The 17,294-nt window shown below is 36.8% G+C and overlaps 1 protein-coding gene across 1 annotated transcript; it reads left to right on the forward strand.

The window, feature by feature from the left end:
- The first annotated feature begins 36 nt into the window (after positions 1 to 36).
- On the forward strand, positions 37 to 14,709 carry LOC102488106 (protein NipSnap homolog 3A). The gene is made up of 6 exons (XM_006150591.3): positions 37 to 262; positions 2,794 to 3,004; positions 4,864 to 5,022; positions 8,258 to 8,407; positions 14,056 to 14,142; positions 14,232 to 14,709. The coding sequence occupies exons 1-6, from the start codon at positions 179 to 181 to the stop codon at positions 14,306 to 14,308; spliced, it is 768 nt and encodes a 255-aa protein (XP_006150653.1). The 5' UTR covers positions 37 to 178; the 3' UTR covers positions 14,309 to 14,709.
- Positions 14,710 to 17,294: the final 2,585 nt, after the last annotated feature.

A 17,294-nucleotide genomic window follows, 5' to 3' on the forward strand; every position in this document is an offset into this window, starting at 1 on the left:
CGCCCCCGCCGCGTTGTCGCCAGGCCTGGCCGGGCTGGGGTCGGGCCTCCTGGTTTTACCAGCCAAGGCCCCGTCCACACTGCAGGTAGACGGAGGAAGAGGCTGAGCAGCCGCTGCCTGCGGAACGGGCCGAGCCTTTCAACGAAATACTCAGCCCCAGAGCATTTTGTGACCAACCATGAAGAAGCAGCCTAGGGTCCCGGTGGGAAAGGACCCAGGACCACCACCTCGTCTTGTGCCACCTGTCCGCAAGTCAGGAACGGTTGATAGCCTCCTAGCCCCCCTGACCATAACACAGAGAAGACCTCAAAGAGATGGGGGCGGGGGGAACCTGTGGGGCCCTGCCCTGTCCTGTGACTAACCCAGGGCAGGTTAGGAGAGTTAACTATTCTGGACACAAGCTTCCTGAACACTGAGGAAGAGCCATTAATGTCCACTGACCCAGTATTAACCACGCAGCCTTTTGCCTTCTGATTCACTAGTGAGGCAGGGGCGAGACTTCTTTCCCCTACAACTTTGCTGTGAACTTTGGTTTTAAATGTGTGCTAATTGTTTTGTTGCAACTGAAGTGGAAGTCATTGCTTGGCAAGAATAACTTGCCCATCAGGAAACAAGCAGCACTCAAGATTCCTCCCAACACAATTCTAGTCAGCCCTGCAACAAAAGTAACTTCAATCTTCATCAACACACAAACATGCTAGCATACACGCACACTCAAACCTTTCTACATATTCCCTATAGGGTATTTTTCCTGCGAAAGATAATTGTAAAAAGATATGCCTTGATCAAATAGTTTATGTTCTAATACAGATTCCTCAAATCAACATAAAAGCAGTTAGAAATGCCTCATTGGCATTATTCTAATAACGTTCTTTTATTAGAGTTTGGTTTAAAAACTAATAAAGAGTGTATACAAATGCAGGAAAAACTGCAGTTGTTTTTGATGTAAATGTAGTCATTTTGACAGTACAAAACTTCTGGTAGAAATGACTAGAATGGACTCAAGATAGATGATTATCATGAAGCCTTATACATAGTTAAGTAAAATACACTGTTGTGTTTTACAAACAAAGATATATTAGAACAAAGCTACTGTTTTCAGTAGAGATAAAAGGTAGTCATATAAACCCTAGTTCTTAAATTCCCAAACTGCTCTGATAGATTATTCTGTGGTCAGCTTCAGGAATTAGTCTCATACTAACCAAGTGGATTTGTATCTAGAAAGCCTATGAGTGTCTATGTTTTTAGGGGGACTTCAGGAAGTTTGTGGGAAAATGGGATTAAGGTATGAGTTTATGCTGGAACAAAAGTTTTCAAATCCATGCATAGTTTTTCTAAAATAATGCATAGTCTATGAACTTTTGAAAGACCACTCATACATACACACGTGCGTGATCATACATACAGGATAGTTTCTGGCAAAGCATTTTCTTCTGAAAGTTAAATCCACTCAACATAAATTAGAAAGTTATATAGTGAGCATATGACTATTAGAAAAGGAACTAATAATGGTTCTTAAGGGATATTTTCATCTGCCTATGTAAGTGGATGCTGTTAAGTGCCCTTGTGATGTTGCACCTATAATTAGAAACTAATAATGACTCAGATCATTCTAATTCCTTAAATTTTCCTTTTTTTTTTACCATTCATACAATCTATATTTCAATGCAATTGGGTAAGTCATAATTTCCTAGTCTATGTTTCATTGCAATTAGATAAATCATAATTTCCTATTATATTACAGTCCTGTTTTGTTAGAGATAGAGACTCACAAATGTTGCCCAGTGTGGCATCAAAGTTGCAATACCCCTGCCTCAGTCTCTTGAAGAGTAACTGGGATTATAGGCATGTCCCATCACACCAAGGGTTAGTCCCAATTTTGACTAGTCATTTAATTTATTGGATTTAAGACTGAGTAGCAGTTTCTACTTAGGACACTAATGCATTATGCAAGGGAGGTGCAGGAGTTGGGTGTAACGTTCCCTGGCCAACCTTAACAAGTTGGGTATGGTGGTATGCACATGTAATCCTAGCTAACTGGGAGGCTGAGGCAGGAAGGGTCATGACATGAAGAGACTCTGTCAAAAACCACCTCTTATTTAAAAAAAAAAAAGTTTTCTGCTAGTAAACATTTTTTCATTTTACCTACCTAAATACCTTTATATTTTAAATGTAATTCTAAAACATACACAATTAACAAAGATGGAATATTGAAAATGCATATTATGAAAAACTACATGGATTTAAAAAGTGTTTTATACCACAATTAACTGTATTAATCCCATTTTTCCATGCGCTTCTTAAAGTCCCCTCATATATGCAGCATATTTAAGAGTAGTTATCTATTCATATCTTTAGATAACTACATACATGTCTATGGAGAATTGACAGAAGTACACATAGATTATGAGCCTACTGAGTGTCCCATTTCCATTCTATTCTCAGATTTGGTTGTAATACAATAAATCCAAGATTTTTTTTTTTTTTTTTTGGTAGAGGTTTTTTGCTATAGGGAGCGAGCGCTCGCCAGACAGACAGAGAGACAGAAAGCAAGAAATCACCCCCCATGGGGGGATGGCCATGCCACAATCCCTTCTTCTCCATTCTCCTCTCGGGATCTTGGGCACACATGCACACCCACCTGGCATGAGTTTTAAGCCACCGGGTCCGGGACGCGAACCACAGTCTACTACGTGGGAGTCCAGCGAAATAGCCATTACGCTAACTGCTGGTCCCTTCCAAGATTATTTAAATCCCTCCCCAAAATATTAAATTTGCCTTATCTTTCTTCAGGTATGTTCGTCTTTTGCTACGGGCCCCAGACAATATGATGGAACATTCTATGAATTTCGTACCTATTATCTTAAGCCCTCAAAGGTGAATGAATTCCTGGAAAATATTAAGAGAAACATTCATCTTCGGACAGCTCACTCTGAATTGGTCGGATATTGGAGTGTAGAATTTGGAGGCAGAATGAATAAAGTGTTTCATATATGGAAGTATGGTATGAGTCATCCAGCTTAAGTATTCAGTACAGATTTTCATTCTGTTAGATAAGACTGAGTTATTGGATCTATTGGGTTGTCGAGAAAGTGATAATGCATTTTTGCATACAAAAACACAGAAAAATATATCATGATCTTCCTGATGACCTAATACAATAGGACATACAGGTTATGTAAAACTTTTAAAAAGCAGATAAAGAAATAAGTTTAGTGAATTATTCTTCCAGTGGTTCACCGCTAACAACTCCTTGCTCAACCTCTTGCATTATCATACATGGGAAAAATGTGGAATCTCATATTGCAAATCACAAAATTATTAACTAGATTTTAATTCTTAGAAAAATTTTAGAATGGTTTATTTTAAGGATGGCTTATGAAGCAGTAACTGCAAAAGTCCAGGAAAGCTAAGATCACAAAAGGAAAAATATCCTTTCTGTTGAAGGTGGTATTGGATATCAGCATTTTAGTAGAAATAATCCAAACACTTAGGGCTTTAAAACAACAGAAGTTGATAGGAGATGGTGATTAGCTTTTAAACCACACCCAACACTGATTTAATAATTCTTTTTCTTAAGAGACCACTTTTGTTTCATTTCTAGACCCAGAGATTCAAGGAATTTAATGTTACTCTAGAGAGGTAAAGGAAAAGGAGTTAGAGTTCTTCCTATATTGAAACTGACTCACTCATGATTTAGTAGAAAAAGGAGAACAAGTTAGAATAATCTCCAAGATGTGATGTTATCACAGTGACTACAACAGGATGTGATGAAATACAAAAAACTCAATATTGTATCATTTAGTGTTCGGTCATCAGTGTCCAAATTAATATTTATAAAGTACTTTAATACAAAAATAGACAATTCTCTATCTGACATGGACATATTTTAGGATTTTTTTCACTATGGTAATAAGCTCCATTAAAACACAGTTTTATGCTTTAGATGTGATACAAGTTGAGGTATGACCCATTTTTTAAAAACTAATCTTGTTACACCTCATTTAAGTTGTCAGGTATTATTGCTTATCCCCATCATAAACTACATAAAACTCTTTTACCATTAGTCTTAAGAGGTTCTAATAGTAAATATAATACTAAGTCCATATATTAATTAACGTATATATCTACCTGTTTGAGTAACTTAAGAGAAATAAAGTAAATATAATACTAAGTCCATATATTAATTATCATATATATCTACCTGTTTGAGTAACTTTAGAGAAATAAGTTGGGGGAAAATGGGTAACAATAAATTGAAAATCAGCACTATGTATTTGAAAGCAATTTGTTCAAAGGAGAATAGACTCTAACAATACATTTTAATTTAAATTATGTTAAATTTGATTTGAGGCATACCTTGACCCACCACCACTAGAAAAATAGTCTTTCTTTAAACTAGCACTATAAATTAAATTCCTCAATTAAACTAATAAGAATTGCGTACATATATTGAGTATTAATTAGGTGTCAAACACTGTCCTGAGCACTTTTATGTATTAATTCATTTAATCCTTACATCAACCCTGGAGGTAGATGTTATATGATAATCTCCATTTTTAAGATTAAGGAACTAAAGCATAGAAAGATTCAATAACTTTCCTAAGTCACACAACAAAGTGGTATAGCTTTTATAAACACCATTATATGATATTATAATTAGTTGTTTGCATTTCTATTCCCCTTCTAGACTATGAGCAACTTGAGGGCAGATGTGACATATATTTATGTTGGTAACTCCAAAGGCATAACACAGTATTCCTATGTAGCATAGATGAATATTTGTTGATTTGAATGAAATATAGAAAGGTATAGGTGATTTTAAATCAATTTCTAATTTTTCTTAATTCTTTTCTCCCATAGATAATTTTGCTCATCGAACTGAAGTCCGAAAAGCCTTGGCCAAAGATAAAGAATGGCAAGAACAATTCCTTATTCCAAATTTGTCTCTCATTGATAAACAAGAGAGTGAGATTACTTATCTGGTACCATGGTGTAAATTAGAAAAGCCACCAAAAGAAGGTAAGTCCTTCCTTACCATTTCTTATCCACTTTTGAGTTTGATGAATAAAATACGAAAGAGTTCTGGCCTCATAGCACAGAGGTTGGATGCTACTCATAAGATGGATCCCCAATGGTCAATCAGTTCAAGTCCTGAACCCACGGCTTGAAAAACATGGTATGCCCATCTGTTTAGGATCCTGATGGGAAGGAGAATTGGAAGGAAAGGATTATGGCATGATAAGACCCTTTTGTTAGATGCTCTCTCTCTTTCTCTCTCTGACGCATGCACATGCACACCCCCTGGTATTAAATAAGTGTGTGTGTATATATCTCTTTAGTAATTTAATGAAAAAAAATAAAAGTTGCATTGGAAAAAAATTAAATTAATCCTTTGTGTTATATAGGAACATGCAGTGATTGTTGAGATAAAAGTAAATTGGAGCACTTAGTTTATACCCCCCCAAAAAATGCCTTAAATAATGCAATATTTTTTCAAATTGGATCTGGTTAATTCATACTCTTTTTTTCTTTTTTTGAAGAGGTTTTTGCTATAGGGCACGTGCGCTCTCCAAAAAGAGAGAGACAGAGAGACAGAAAGTGAGAAATTACCCCCCAGGTGGATGGCCACACCACAATCCCTACTCTTCTATTTTCCTCTTGGGATTTTGGGCACACACAAACACATGCACAGTGTGAGTTTTAGGCCACCAAGTCTGAGATTCGAACCACGGTCAACTACATGGGAGTCCAGTGATATAACCATTATGCCATCTGCTGGTCCCCTTAATTCATAACAGTTACATTATAGAAAAAGCTCACTTAACAATTATGGTTGAAAAAGTTACACATTGAGAACAAGGAACATATGTGGATAGGTAAGAAACAGATGAAATTGTATCATAATCTTAAAATAATGTAAACTTTTTTTTTAAAGAGGCAGTTTTTGCTATAGGGCATGCACACTTGCTAGAGACACAGAGAGACAGAGAGAAAGTGAGAAATCACCCCACCACGGGGATGATTAATCCTTTCTTGTCAATTCTTCTCTCAGGATTTTAGGGATGCACATACACAAGCCCAGTGTGAGTTTCAAGCTGCCAGGTCCAGTACTCAAACCATGGTGAGCCATATGGGAGTCCAGCATCTTAACCACTGTACCACCTGCTGGCCCCTAAATTTTTTGCCATAGGGCGGATACCACCATGCCTGGCCCCTAAGCTCTTAAACATAAAGTATTTTCCATGAACTATAAGTAATCTTAAATCATCGAGTACATCTTTGCTTATAAATTTGACTGTCTGCTTGGGGGTGGGTAGGAATGACTAACTGAAACTTTCAAACTTTTTTACCATAGTCTAACTCTTGTGTCTCCCACTTTATTTCTCAGCTTGAAATAATTTTTTCAGAGTTGTCTTGCTGATTTCACTTCTTGCTAACTTAAAGAAACTTTTACCTCAATCCACTTTTAAACTCGGGTTAAATTAGAAAAATGAAGGCTAAAAAGAAAAAGAGAAAAAAAAGGGGGGGACCAGCAGTTACCATAATGGCTATGTTGCTGGACTCCCACATAGTCGAAAGCGGTTTGCGTCCCGGACCCGGTGACTTGAAACTCACGCCAGGCGCGTGTGCGTGCGTGCCCAAGATCCCGAGAGGAGAGTGGAGGAGAAGGGATTGCAGCGTAGCCATCTCCCCTGGGGGTTGATTTCTTGCTTTCTGTCTCTGTCTCTCTCTGTCTGTCTGGCAAGCACACGCGCCCTACAGCAAAAACCTCTCCAAAAAAAGAAAAAAAAAGAAAGAAAAATGAAGGCTAATTCAAATTTTATTTCCCCCATTATTCCCAACTTTGTAGTATATTTTAGATTTTAAGAAATTTGAGAAGTTTTATTTGGATCTTTATCCACTTAGATCTTCCCTCAGCTGTCATCAGAACCTAAAATATTTGGCCTCCTGGACAGTGTAAATGTTGGTTCTTTTCTTCTGTATTGTTCATGATTAACTTCTGTATAATTTTCCTTTACCTCCCAAATCTACTTTTCCCCTAAGTTCTTTCTTTCCTCTGACCTCTTACTTAAGTCCAGAAGGTAAAATACTTTTCAATTACTTACCTTGATATATAAGAAAAATTAATCATCTCTTTAGATTTATGGATTGTCTTCCTCTGTAACTCAGAAGTATCACTTCAGGCCTATTTTTGCTTTGCTGTTCCTATTAAAAATGGAAACTTAAAGGGGAAATTATACGGAGAAAAAAGTAGTGGGTATTGGAAAAAAGAATGAAAATGTAGGAGATTGGAAGTTTCTTTTATTCATTTCTTTTCTAAAAATATAGGCTTGAGTAAGTTTAAAATCCTATTTTATTATAAATTCTCAGTAACTGTTTTATCGACAAGTTTTATAAATTAAAAATATTTCAGGGGCCAGCAGATGGCATAATGGTTATATCGGTTCTTGACCCAGCGGCTTGGAACTCACTGGTCATGTGTATGTGCATGACCAAAACCTCAAGAGAATGGAGGAGAAAGGATTTTGATGTAGCCATCCGCCGACCCCACCCCTGCAGGGGGGGGGGAGTGGTGACTTCTTGCTTTCAGTATCTCTGGCAAGTACACGCCACCCTATAGCAATATATTTTTTAGATAGTAGTTTATACAAGAGTACTTCAAAAACTTCATGGAAAATATATACCATGAAGAAACTATGCATGGACTTCAAAAATTGGGGACATCAATATAAACTTGTAATTACATTTTTCCATGAACCCCTGTAGTCCTCCCATATATAGCCTCCAGTATTTTTTACTTTGTCACCTGTGTGACTAAGCGTAACAGCTCCTTGTTAAACAGGAGCACATAGGGCCAGCAAGTGGTATGGTGGTTAAGGCACTGGACTCTCACATGGCTGACTGCAGTTCAAGTCCCAGATCTGGCAACTTGCTTTCTTACCTTCTCTCTTTCTCTGTCTCTCTGTCTCTCTCTGGTGAGTACACACGCCCTATAGTAAATTAAATAATAATAATAACAACAATAAGTAAAATTAAGTAATTTTTAAATGGACACACACTTTCTAAACATAAATGCAAAGAAAACTAATGTAAATATAATAAATATCTTAAAAATACAAATATAAGTAAGCATGATCATATACATGATTATGTATGATATTCCAAATGTATATATATAGAGATTAATCTTTCACTGGAACCAGACTAATTGCTTGAATGTTCTGTAAAATAATCCTTTTTCTCCCTACTCTAGGAATCTATGAACTGGCTACTTTTCAGATGAAACCTGGTGGGCCAGCTCTGTGGGGTGAAGCATTTAAAAGTGCAATCCATACCCATGTGAATCTGGGCTACACAAAACTAATTGGAGTGTTCCACACAGAATATGGAGTACTCAACAGAGGTATAGTTGTACATTTATTATATGAAATCACAGTGTATGAGAGTATTTCCAAAAATTCATGGAAAATGGAATTTAAAAATATAAGCTTTGTTTCTCTTTTTTTTTAAGAGAGATTTTTGCTATAGGGTGCATACACTTGCTGGAGAGACAGAGAAACAGAAAGTGAGAAATCATCCCCCACCACCCTGCAGCAGGGATGGCCATGCTGCAATCCCTTCTCCATTCTCCTCTTAGGATTTTGGGCACACACGCACACATGCCTGACATGAGTTTGAAGTCACTGGGTCTGGGACTTGAACTGCTGTTGACTATGTGGGAGTCCAGCAATGTAATGATTATGCCATCTGCTGGTCTCTTAGTTTATTTCTCAACAGAAGCTACACCAAGTTTATAATCAATGATATCAGCCATTTAAGTCCATCCTCAAAGAAGCAAAGGATCTGGGAATCTAACCATGTTCGTGTAGCCTTTTTTTACATTAGTAACTGAGGAAAAATTATGTCCTTTCAAAAACATACATTTTTAAGGTCTTTACTATAGAGCAGGTACACCCACTAAAGAGAGACAGTAAGAGGGAAAGTGAGAAGTCACTCCCCAGAGGGATGGCCCCACTGCAATCCATTCTCTATTCTTCTCCTGGGCTTTGGGGCATGCATGTATACACATCTAGCATGATTTTCAAACTCCCAGGTTTGGAACTCAAACCCTAGTCAGCCATGTGGGAGTCCAGCACCTTAACCATGATACCACCTTCTGGTCCCTAAAGACTTTTTTTTTTTAAAATAGTTGTTACTTTTATAATTATTTTATTTATTATTTTTTTCACATGAGTTTTGCCAAAGGAAGAGAGACAGAGAGAGGGAGAGGGAGAAAGCAAGCCACCAGGTTCGAGACTCGAACCGTGGACAGTCAAGTGGGAATTCCAGCACCTTAACCACTCCTGCTGGGCCCATCCCTAAAGAATTTTTAAGATTAGGAAATTCAAGCTGGCTCTATAGCCTGCTGGTTAAGGCAGTCAAATCTCACATGACTAATTGCAGAGTCTCAGACTTGGCAGCTTGATAAAGACACCAGGCATGTGTGCATATGTGCCCAAAATTCCAAGAGGAGGGAAAGATGGAGGAGAAGGAATGACCTCAAAACCATTCCCCATGTAGAGGGAGGGGGCTGCTTTCTTCTCTCTCTGTCTCTCTAGCGAGTGCATCCCCATGGTGGATGAGATGGTGATACAGATGATTACTGCAATGGCAGACCATCCACATATGCATGTGTGTATATACATATGTACGCATATGCCTGTATATATGCATATACACACACGAATATATAATATATGCATATATAATATACACACATATAAAACATGTATATATTAAGGTAAATACATCTATAAATGTATTTAAGAAACACATATTTAAAGAATTTTACTCTTAAAGTTGAAGATACTATAATCAGAATTGAAAAGTTTTTGATAGCTAATTATAAAAAAGTATGAAGTTTATCTGAAAGGATAAATGACTAGGAATAGCTAATAAATATACTAATATAATATCTATTAAATGATAAATAGACTCATCATATCCAATTGTCTTATTATCTCTACTTCATATTTAATGGACATTCCAAACCTGACATACCCAACTCTGAGCTGATCTTTAAGCAAAAGAAAATTATCATCTAGTTATATAAAATAAAAAAATAGTCAAGATATACAAAAATAGATGCTTGTTCAAGTTAAAAAAAAAAAGAGAAGAAAATTTTTTATGAAAATTATTAGATGCCTCACACTATGTACTAAAAAGATGGATTACAGATTTCAGTGAAAAAAATTTATTTCATAGAATGGCTAAAATAAATCTAGATTAATTTATTTAACAATATAAAGGGGGGCTATATTTCTAAACTAAAAAGCATAAAAAGCATACAAAGAAACTATGAAGGAAAAAAATCAACTAATTATTTTATTATATAAAAGCTCAAATTTTCTGCATGCCCTAAGTCACCATAAATGAAATTTTAAAAAAAACTCTATGCAAAGATAAAAACACAGATGACTACTAAATATATATTAAAGAAGATGCAGATTAAGTAATAGTGAGATTCCATTTTTTACCTAATAAAGATATACTAATAGTATCAGATAGGTCAGGAAACAATATGTACTCATATACTATATAGAGTTCCTATTAAATTTTTTTGTCCCCAGAATTTGACAGTAGAAAGCCTTAATTTCTTTATTGTCTTTTTCTTTCCCAGTATTAAATCTAGTACATATGGGAGCCAGCAGGTGGCACAGTGGCTAATGCACTGGACTCCCACATGGGAAATCATGGTTCAAGTCCTGGACCTGGCAGCTTGTTTTATTACTCTCCCTCTCTCTCTCTCCCTGGTCAAATTGAAGAGTAAGAATAAGCAAATAAAATTAAACAATTTTTTTTTTAAAAATCTAGTATCTATGCATTCATTTATATGTGTGTAGGTGTGTTTATTTACATAAGAAAGAAATTTGAAAGGATATGAAAGACATAATAACCATATTTGGTTGATGAAATTAATTGTTTAAGTCTTTATTTAATTTTCTACACTGGATGTACATAACAGTTATAGAAAAAAACTACTAAAGTTGTATGTGCATATTTTTTAATCTTAGATTCATTCTCAGTATACTAGAAGAATGGTAATATACTAGGAACCAGCAGTTAGCGTAATGGCTGTGTCGCTGGACTCCCATGTAGTTGATCATAGTTCGAGTCCCGGACCCAGTGGCTTAAACTCATGCCAGATGCATGTGCATGCTTGCCCTAGATCCTGAGAGGATAATGGAGGAGAAGGGATTGTGGCGTGGCCCTCCCCTCTGGTGGGGGGATTTCTCGCTTTCTGTCTCTTTATCTCTCTGTTTTTCTGACGAGTGCATGAGTCCTATAGTAAAAATAACCTCTCCAAAGAAAAAAAGAATGGTAATATACTACATCATATCTGGAAGAAAGTACATATCTTAGATATCCTAGATACCAAGGATTGTATTTATACAATAATATATATAAGATATACTTTTTGGTTCTCTTAATCAAAATTTTGGGAGTTTATGTTAAGGAAATAATCAGATTCAATATGCCTGGATTTGAGTCCCAGCTCTATCATTTATTAACTTTGTGATCTTGGGTAAGTTACCTAATCTTGCCTTAGTTTCTTTATCCATAAAATGATGATGATAATAATCTACTGCACAGGTTATTATGAGGACTAAATGAATTAATAACATGAAGAATGCTCCACACCAAGCCTGGCACACAGTAATCACTAAATAAACATCAGTCATAGTTGTCACTGATATTATTTAGGTATGCTGAAATGAAGTTTATATAAACATTGTTTACAAAGGAAACTTTGGAAACAATGTGGTATGACCTTTATGTAATATACATATAGAAAAAGATATAACACATCTATGATGTATTCAAGCATAAACACATGTAAGTATGTATGTTTTTATTTCTATACATATGTAAAGCTACATATAAATATATACATAATACAGAAAGGTACACCAAGACCAGCAGTTAGCGTAATGGCTATGTCGCTGGACTCCCAAGTAGTCGACCGCGGTTCACGTCCCAAACCCGGTGGCTTAAAACTCACACCAGGCGCGTGTGCGTGCGTGCCCAAGATCCCAAGAGGAGAATGGAGGAGAAGGGATTGTGGTATGGCCATCCCCCCTGGGAGGTGATTTCTCGCTTGCTGTCTCTCTGTCTCTCTCTGTCTGTCTGGCGAGCGCACGCCCCCTATAGCAAAAACCTCTCCAAAAAAAAAAAATTAAAAAAGAGAAAGGTACACCAAATATAAAAGTAGTTATTTATGGGTTGAATAGAAATAATTTCCTATTTTGGGACCAGCAGTTAGCGTAATGGCTATGTCGCTGGACTCCCACGTAGTCGACCGTGATTCAAGTCCCAGACCTGGTGGCTTAAACTCATGTCGGGCACGTGTCCGTGTGTGGCCAAGATCCCAAGAGGAGAATGGAGGAGAAGGGATTGTGGCATGGCCATCCCCCCGGGGGGTGATTTCTCGCTTTCTATCTCTCTGTCTCTCTCTGTCTGCCGAGCGCACGCACCCTATAGCAAAAACCTCTCCAAAAAAAGAAATAATTTCCTATTTTCTTTTTTTAATCTGCATTTTCCTGTACATCTAACATGTATCATATTGTAATTATTAAAGATATATAAACATACATGTACATGAAGAACACGTACTCCAGTATTTTTGTTTGTTCGCTTGTTTGTTTTGAGAGATTTTTGCTACAGGGCATGAGCACTCGCCAGAGAGACAGAGACGGAAAGCAAGAAATCACTCCCCAGGAGAGATGGCCATGCCACAGTCCCTTCTCCTCCATTCTCCTCTTGAGATTTTGGACACGCATGCACCCGCACCCAGCGTGAATTTCAAGCTGCTGGGTCCAGGACTCGAGGTACGATCGACAATGTGGGAGGCCAGTGCCTTAACCACTATGCCACCTGCTGGCCCCAGCATTTTTTTTTTTAACTTGCTGTAGAGTGCATGCACTTGCCAAAGAGAGAGAAAAAAAAAGTGAGAAAATATCCCCAAGGGGAATAGCCATGCCACAATCTCATTTCCTCCATTCTGCTCTCAGGATTTGGGGCACACATGTACACATGCTATTTTTTCAAGCCTCTGGGTCTGGGACTTGAACTGCACATGCAACCATGTGGGGTCCAGTTACCTTAACCAATATTACTGGCTGGCCCAATTCCAGTATTTTATAGAGTACTAAAATATTGTAAATAAATAGCCAAAAGGAGTTGGCATTAAAAAGTACTGTATCTAAGAACCAGCAGTTGGTGTAATGGCTATGTCACTGGACTCCCATGTAGGCAACCATGGTTCTAATCCTGGACCCGATGGCTTGAACTCACACTGGGCGCGTGTGCTTGCATGCCCAAGATCCCAAGAGGATAATGGAGGAGAAGGGATGGCGGTGTGGCCATCCCCCTGGGGAGTTTTCTCATTTTCTGTCTCTCTGTCTCTCTTTCTGGCGAGCGCATGTGCCCTATAGCAAAAGTCTCTCAAAAAAATAATAATAAATAAAAAATAAAAATTACTGTATCTATAAGAAGGAATTGATAGTCATTAATAAATTAATATTATTGACATAGAAAATACTCTTTTCTGATTTTTAAAAATATATTACTAAGTATAGTATACATTAAGGCCTCAATTTGGTTTTGCCCAATTTTTTACCCATTTTTTTAAAGGAAATATACTAAATATTAATAGAGGTTTTCACTATGTAGTTAACATTGTTACTTGTTTTCTTCTTTGTAACAAAATTTTACTAGTAAATATTTTAATCTTTTTATTTTTAAGTAAAACATTGTAGGAAATCATGAAATTGGAGTTTTGTCTTGATTATGCTTTTATTTTACTTAACTTCCCTTTACAACCTCTGTGTTTCTTCATTTATAAAATGAGTTTGAAAACAATTCTCTAACACCTCTGAAATCTTATCACTGAAATATTTTGTTTTACCTCCATGACATCTCTATTCTGACTTAAAGAAAAAGATATTTTCTTTATTTTTTATTTTCCTAATGCTGTGTTTCTTAGAATCTATCTGTGGATTTCTTCTGCAGTTCATGTTCTTTGGTGGAACGAGAGTGCAGACAGTCGTGCATCTGGGAGACATCAGTCTCATGAGGATCCCAGAGTTGTGGCAGCTGGTAAGCCATTTCATTAGGCATGAATTATATTTACGACAGATTTGATTCAGTCAATAACTTTATGTGCCTTCTTTGAAATGTTTTTTCAGTTCGGGAAAGCGTAAAGTTCCTAGAAACTCAACAGAATATGCTTCTGATACCTACGTCATTTTCACCATTGAAATAGTTTTCTCCTGAAATATGAAATATTTCATTAACTGATATAAGAAGTATCTGCTAATGATGATTAAATTTTCCCAAAAGAGTCTTTCTTTTATTTGAAGGAGGTGGTAAGTTCATTCTTTATGTCCCTTGCATTTTTTTTAAAGCTACCTCTGTACTTTGTCACCACCACCACCTCTGAAAATACTTCCGTTCATTTTCCCCATGGCATTTCAGTATTTGTAATACATGTTAAATGTTTGTCACTACTCTAAGATCTTAATGTTTTCATGTTTCAGTATAGCTCTTTTTCTATATTTTGACAACTGTTTTTTATAGTATTTTCTTATATTCAAATGATGATGTAACATTTCCTTTCTTGTGGCAATATTTTGTAATTATCAATATTCATGTACTTTCTCATCATAACTGTTTTCCTGAGTTTTTCTTTTTAGTTTTTGTCCAGTGAAGTGTATTATATAATGCCAAATGAGATTCATCAAAATATTAAATACATTTCTTTACCCAACTGACCAAGCTGGTGAGAAGAAGAAAACCAGAATAAACATCCCTGGCATAATAAGTATTCAACACTGAACCATGATATCTAGAAGCTGCAAGACCCTTCCAAGTGTCTATTGCCGCACATGGTACTGAGTGTTCCTGGGACTCATTATCACATGTCATCACAGAGTCCATCCATGAGACAGTACCCAAAGAACTACATATTTCATGGAGTCCTCACAACAAACTTATAAGAACAACATTTATATCACATTTATACAAACTGAAGTTTTTTTGCTGTTTTATTGTTTGTTTTTGTTTTTGTTTCGTAGAGAGATTTTTGCTGTAGGGCATGTGTACTTGCCAGAAAGAGAGAAAAACAGAGAGACAGAAAGCAAAAAATCACCTCCCTAGAGGGGATGGCCATGCTGTAATCCCTTCTCCTCTATTCTCTGGGGATTTGGGACACACATGCACACATGCCCGGCATGAGTTTTGAGTTTTAAGCCACCGGTTCCAGGACTCAAACCACGGTTGACTACATGAGAGTACATCAATGTAACCATTATGCCACCTGCTGATCCCCAAACTGAAGTTTTAAAAGGATAACTGGTTGCCCCTGTTCAGTTCAAGCAGCAAGTAAGTGGCAGAATTATATGACTCCAGATTTATTTTAATTCTAGACCATGCTGCTGCAAGCTTTAAACGGACTCGTTCACAATACCTCCTAGCTTTTTTTTTTTTTTTGTAGTTTAGGAAAATATCCTAAACTTCCAGTAGACACCATCAGGCCACAATCTGATGTTTCCCCATCACTCCAGTCTATTTATAGCCTTTAATTCCACTAATCAATAATGATATAACAGGGGCCAAGTTTAGCAAATAATCTTAGCTATCATCACATATGTGTCACCAGAAAATCCAAAATGTTTGTTCCCATCAGGTTCTGAAGGATGTCTATAGTGGTCTCTTTTCTCTGGCATCACATAAAAAATCAAACACACATGTCTTTAAAGGAAAGAACTGAGGGTAAAAACAGAGCTAGGACCACAGGCACACGTGTCCCTCCAACATGTACCATAGTGTGACCAGAACCATGACTCTAGGACACAGGCACTGCCCTCAACCAACCACCACCAAGACTGGGTTCATTCTGCCCTAGACATTGATCATACACTTATACCAACCAAGGTCTTCCTTAGGAAACTAAACAACAAACATTGAAATGAGAGTTTTCGATCACAAAAGATACTTTGGGAGCAATATCATTAACTATACCTCGTCAATTCTTTTGTTCACTGGAGTTATATTAATGACAGAATAACTGTTACTACATTGTATACTTTTGTTTATTTTTATTTTTTCATTATTTTAGGTTTTAACATGAGGTGTGTGCACCTGCCAGAGAGAGAGAGAGAATGAGAAATCATACGTCCAGGGGTGTTGGTCACACCACAGTCCCAGACCCAACAGCTTAAAGCTCACATAGGGTGCATGTGTATGCATGCCAAAGTCCTAAGAGGAGAATGGAGAAGGGATTGCAGCATGACCATCCCACTGGGGGGTGATTTCTCGCTTTCTGTCTATCTGTGTCTTTCAGGTGAGCACACATGCCCTATAGAAAAAATTCCTCTCTAAGAAAAAAAAAAATCAAATGAACAGTTTGAGAATGACCTATAGTTCTCTCTTTAAAGTACTTTAACTAAATAGAAAAGCCAGACTACAACACACTATTAAACCTTCCAAAAAGGATAGACTGAGACAGTCTTAAGTACCTCTGAGAGGTATACCAGCTAAATTTCCCTCAGTACTAACACTTTTCACAGAAGCTAAAATTTGAATATCAGTAGGAATTTCCAGCTCCTACCTTCAGATTTACTCCAATACATCTCAATGATGATCTTCATCAACACTGAACTTTCTGAATCAGGCACAATGCCTCTCTTGTCAATACAGGCTGGAAAGTTGTATACATATCTACAATATTGGTCTTTCATATTCTCCTGTCTATCCTCATGCCATACCTTCCCCCACCAACACATTTGGACTCATATGGGTATCCACCAACCTAAAAGAAAAAAATGTAAATCATTGTAAGTTAATATCTCATCTTTCAGGTTGATAAGTGAAAGATTTGACAGTAAATATCCATGTCAATAGACAGGAATCTACCTTAAAGAGCTGTTCTCACCCAGGGAGTCCATAGATATACCTCACAGTGACTCAGCTCTTCTATAACAATGATTATCATACTTTCTTACTGGAACCCACAGTAAGAAATAAGAATTACATTATGATCATATTTTTTCATATATTCTTATATTCTATTGTGTTTATATATATAGGTGTGCATATATATGTGTGTATGTATATACGTATATATGTATACACACACTTATGAGGTGTTGACCTCATATTTTTCACTTTGGTATTTTTCTATTTCTAAATTTTTCTATAGAGATTTTTGCTGTACGGTATATGCGCTTGTCAGAGACAGACAGAGGGAC

The sequence above is a fragment of the Tupaia chinensis genome, unplaced genomic scaffold, assembly GCF_000334495.1.
Source record: "Tupaia chinensis unplaced genomic scaffold, TupChi_1.0 Scaffold000291_1, whole genome shotgun sequence".
In the NCBI taxonomy this organism is placed as follows: domain Eukaryota; kingdom Metazoa; phylum Chordata; class Mammalia; order Scandentia; family Tupaiidae; genus Tupaia; species Tupaia belangeri.

Bases quoted from the DNA above. Each gene is read 5' to 3' on its own strand.
- LOC102488106 (XM_006150591.3), top strand. From the start codon at position 179: ATGAAGAAGCAGCCTAGGGTCCCGGTGGGAAAGGACCCAGGACCACCA. The intron at 263-2,793 runs GTTGATAGCCTC...ATCTTTCTTCAG, and splicing joins CTGTCCGCAAGTCAGGAACG to GTATGTTCGTCTTTTGCTAC. The intron at 8,408-14,055 runs GTATAGTTGTAC...TTTCTTCTGCAG, and splicing joins ATATGGAGTACTCAACAGAG to TTCATGTTCTTTGGTGGAAC.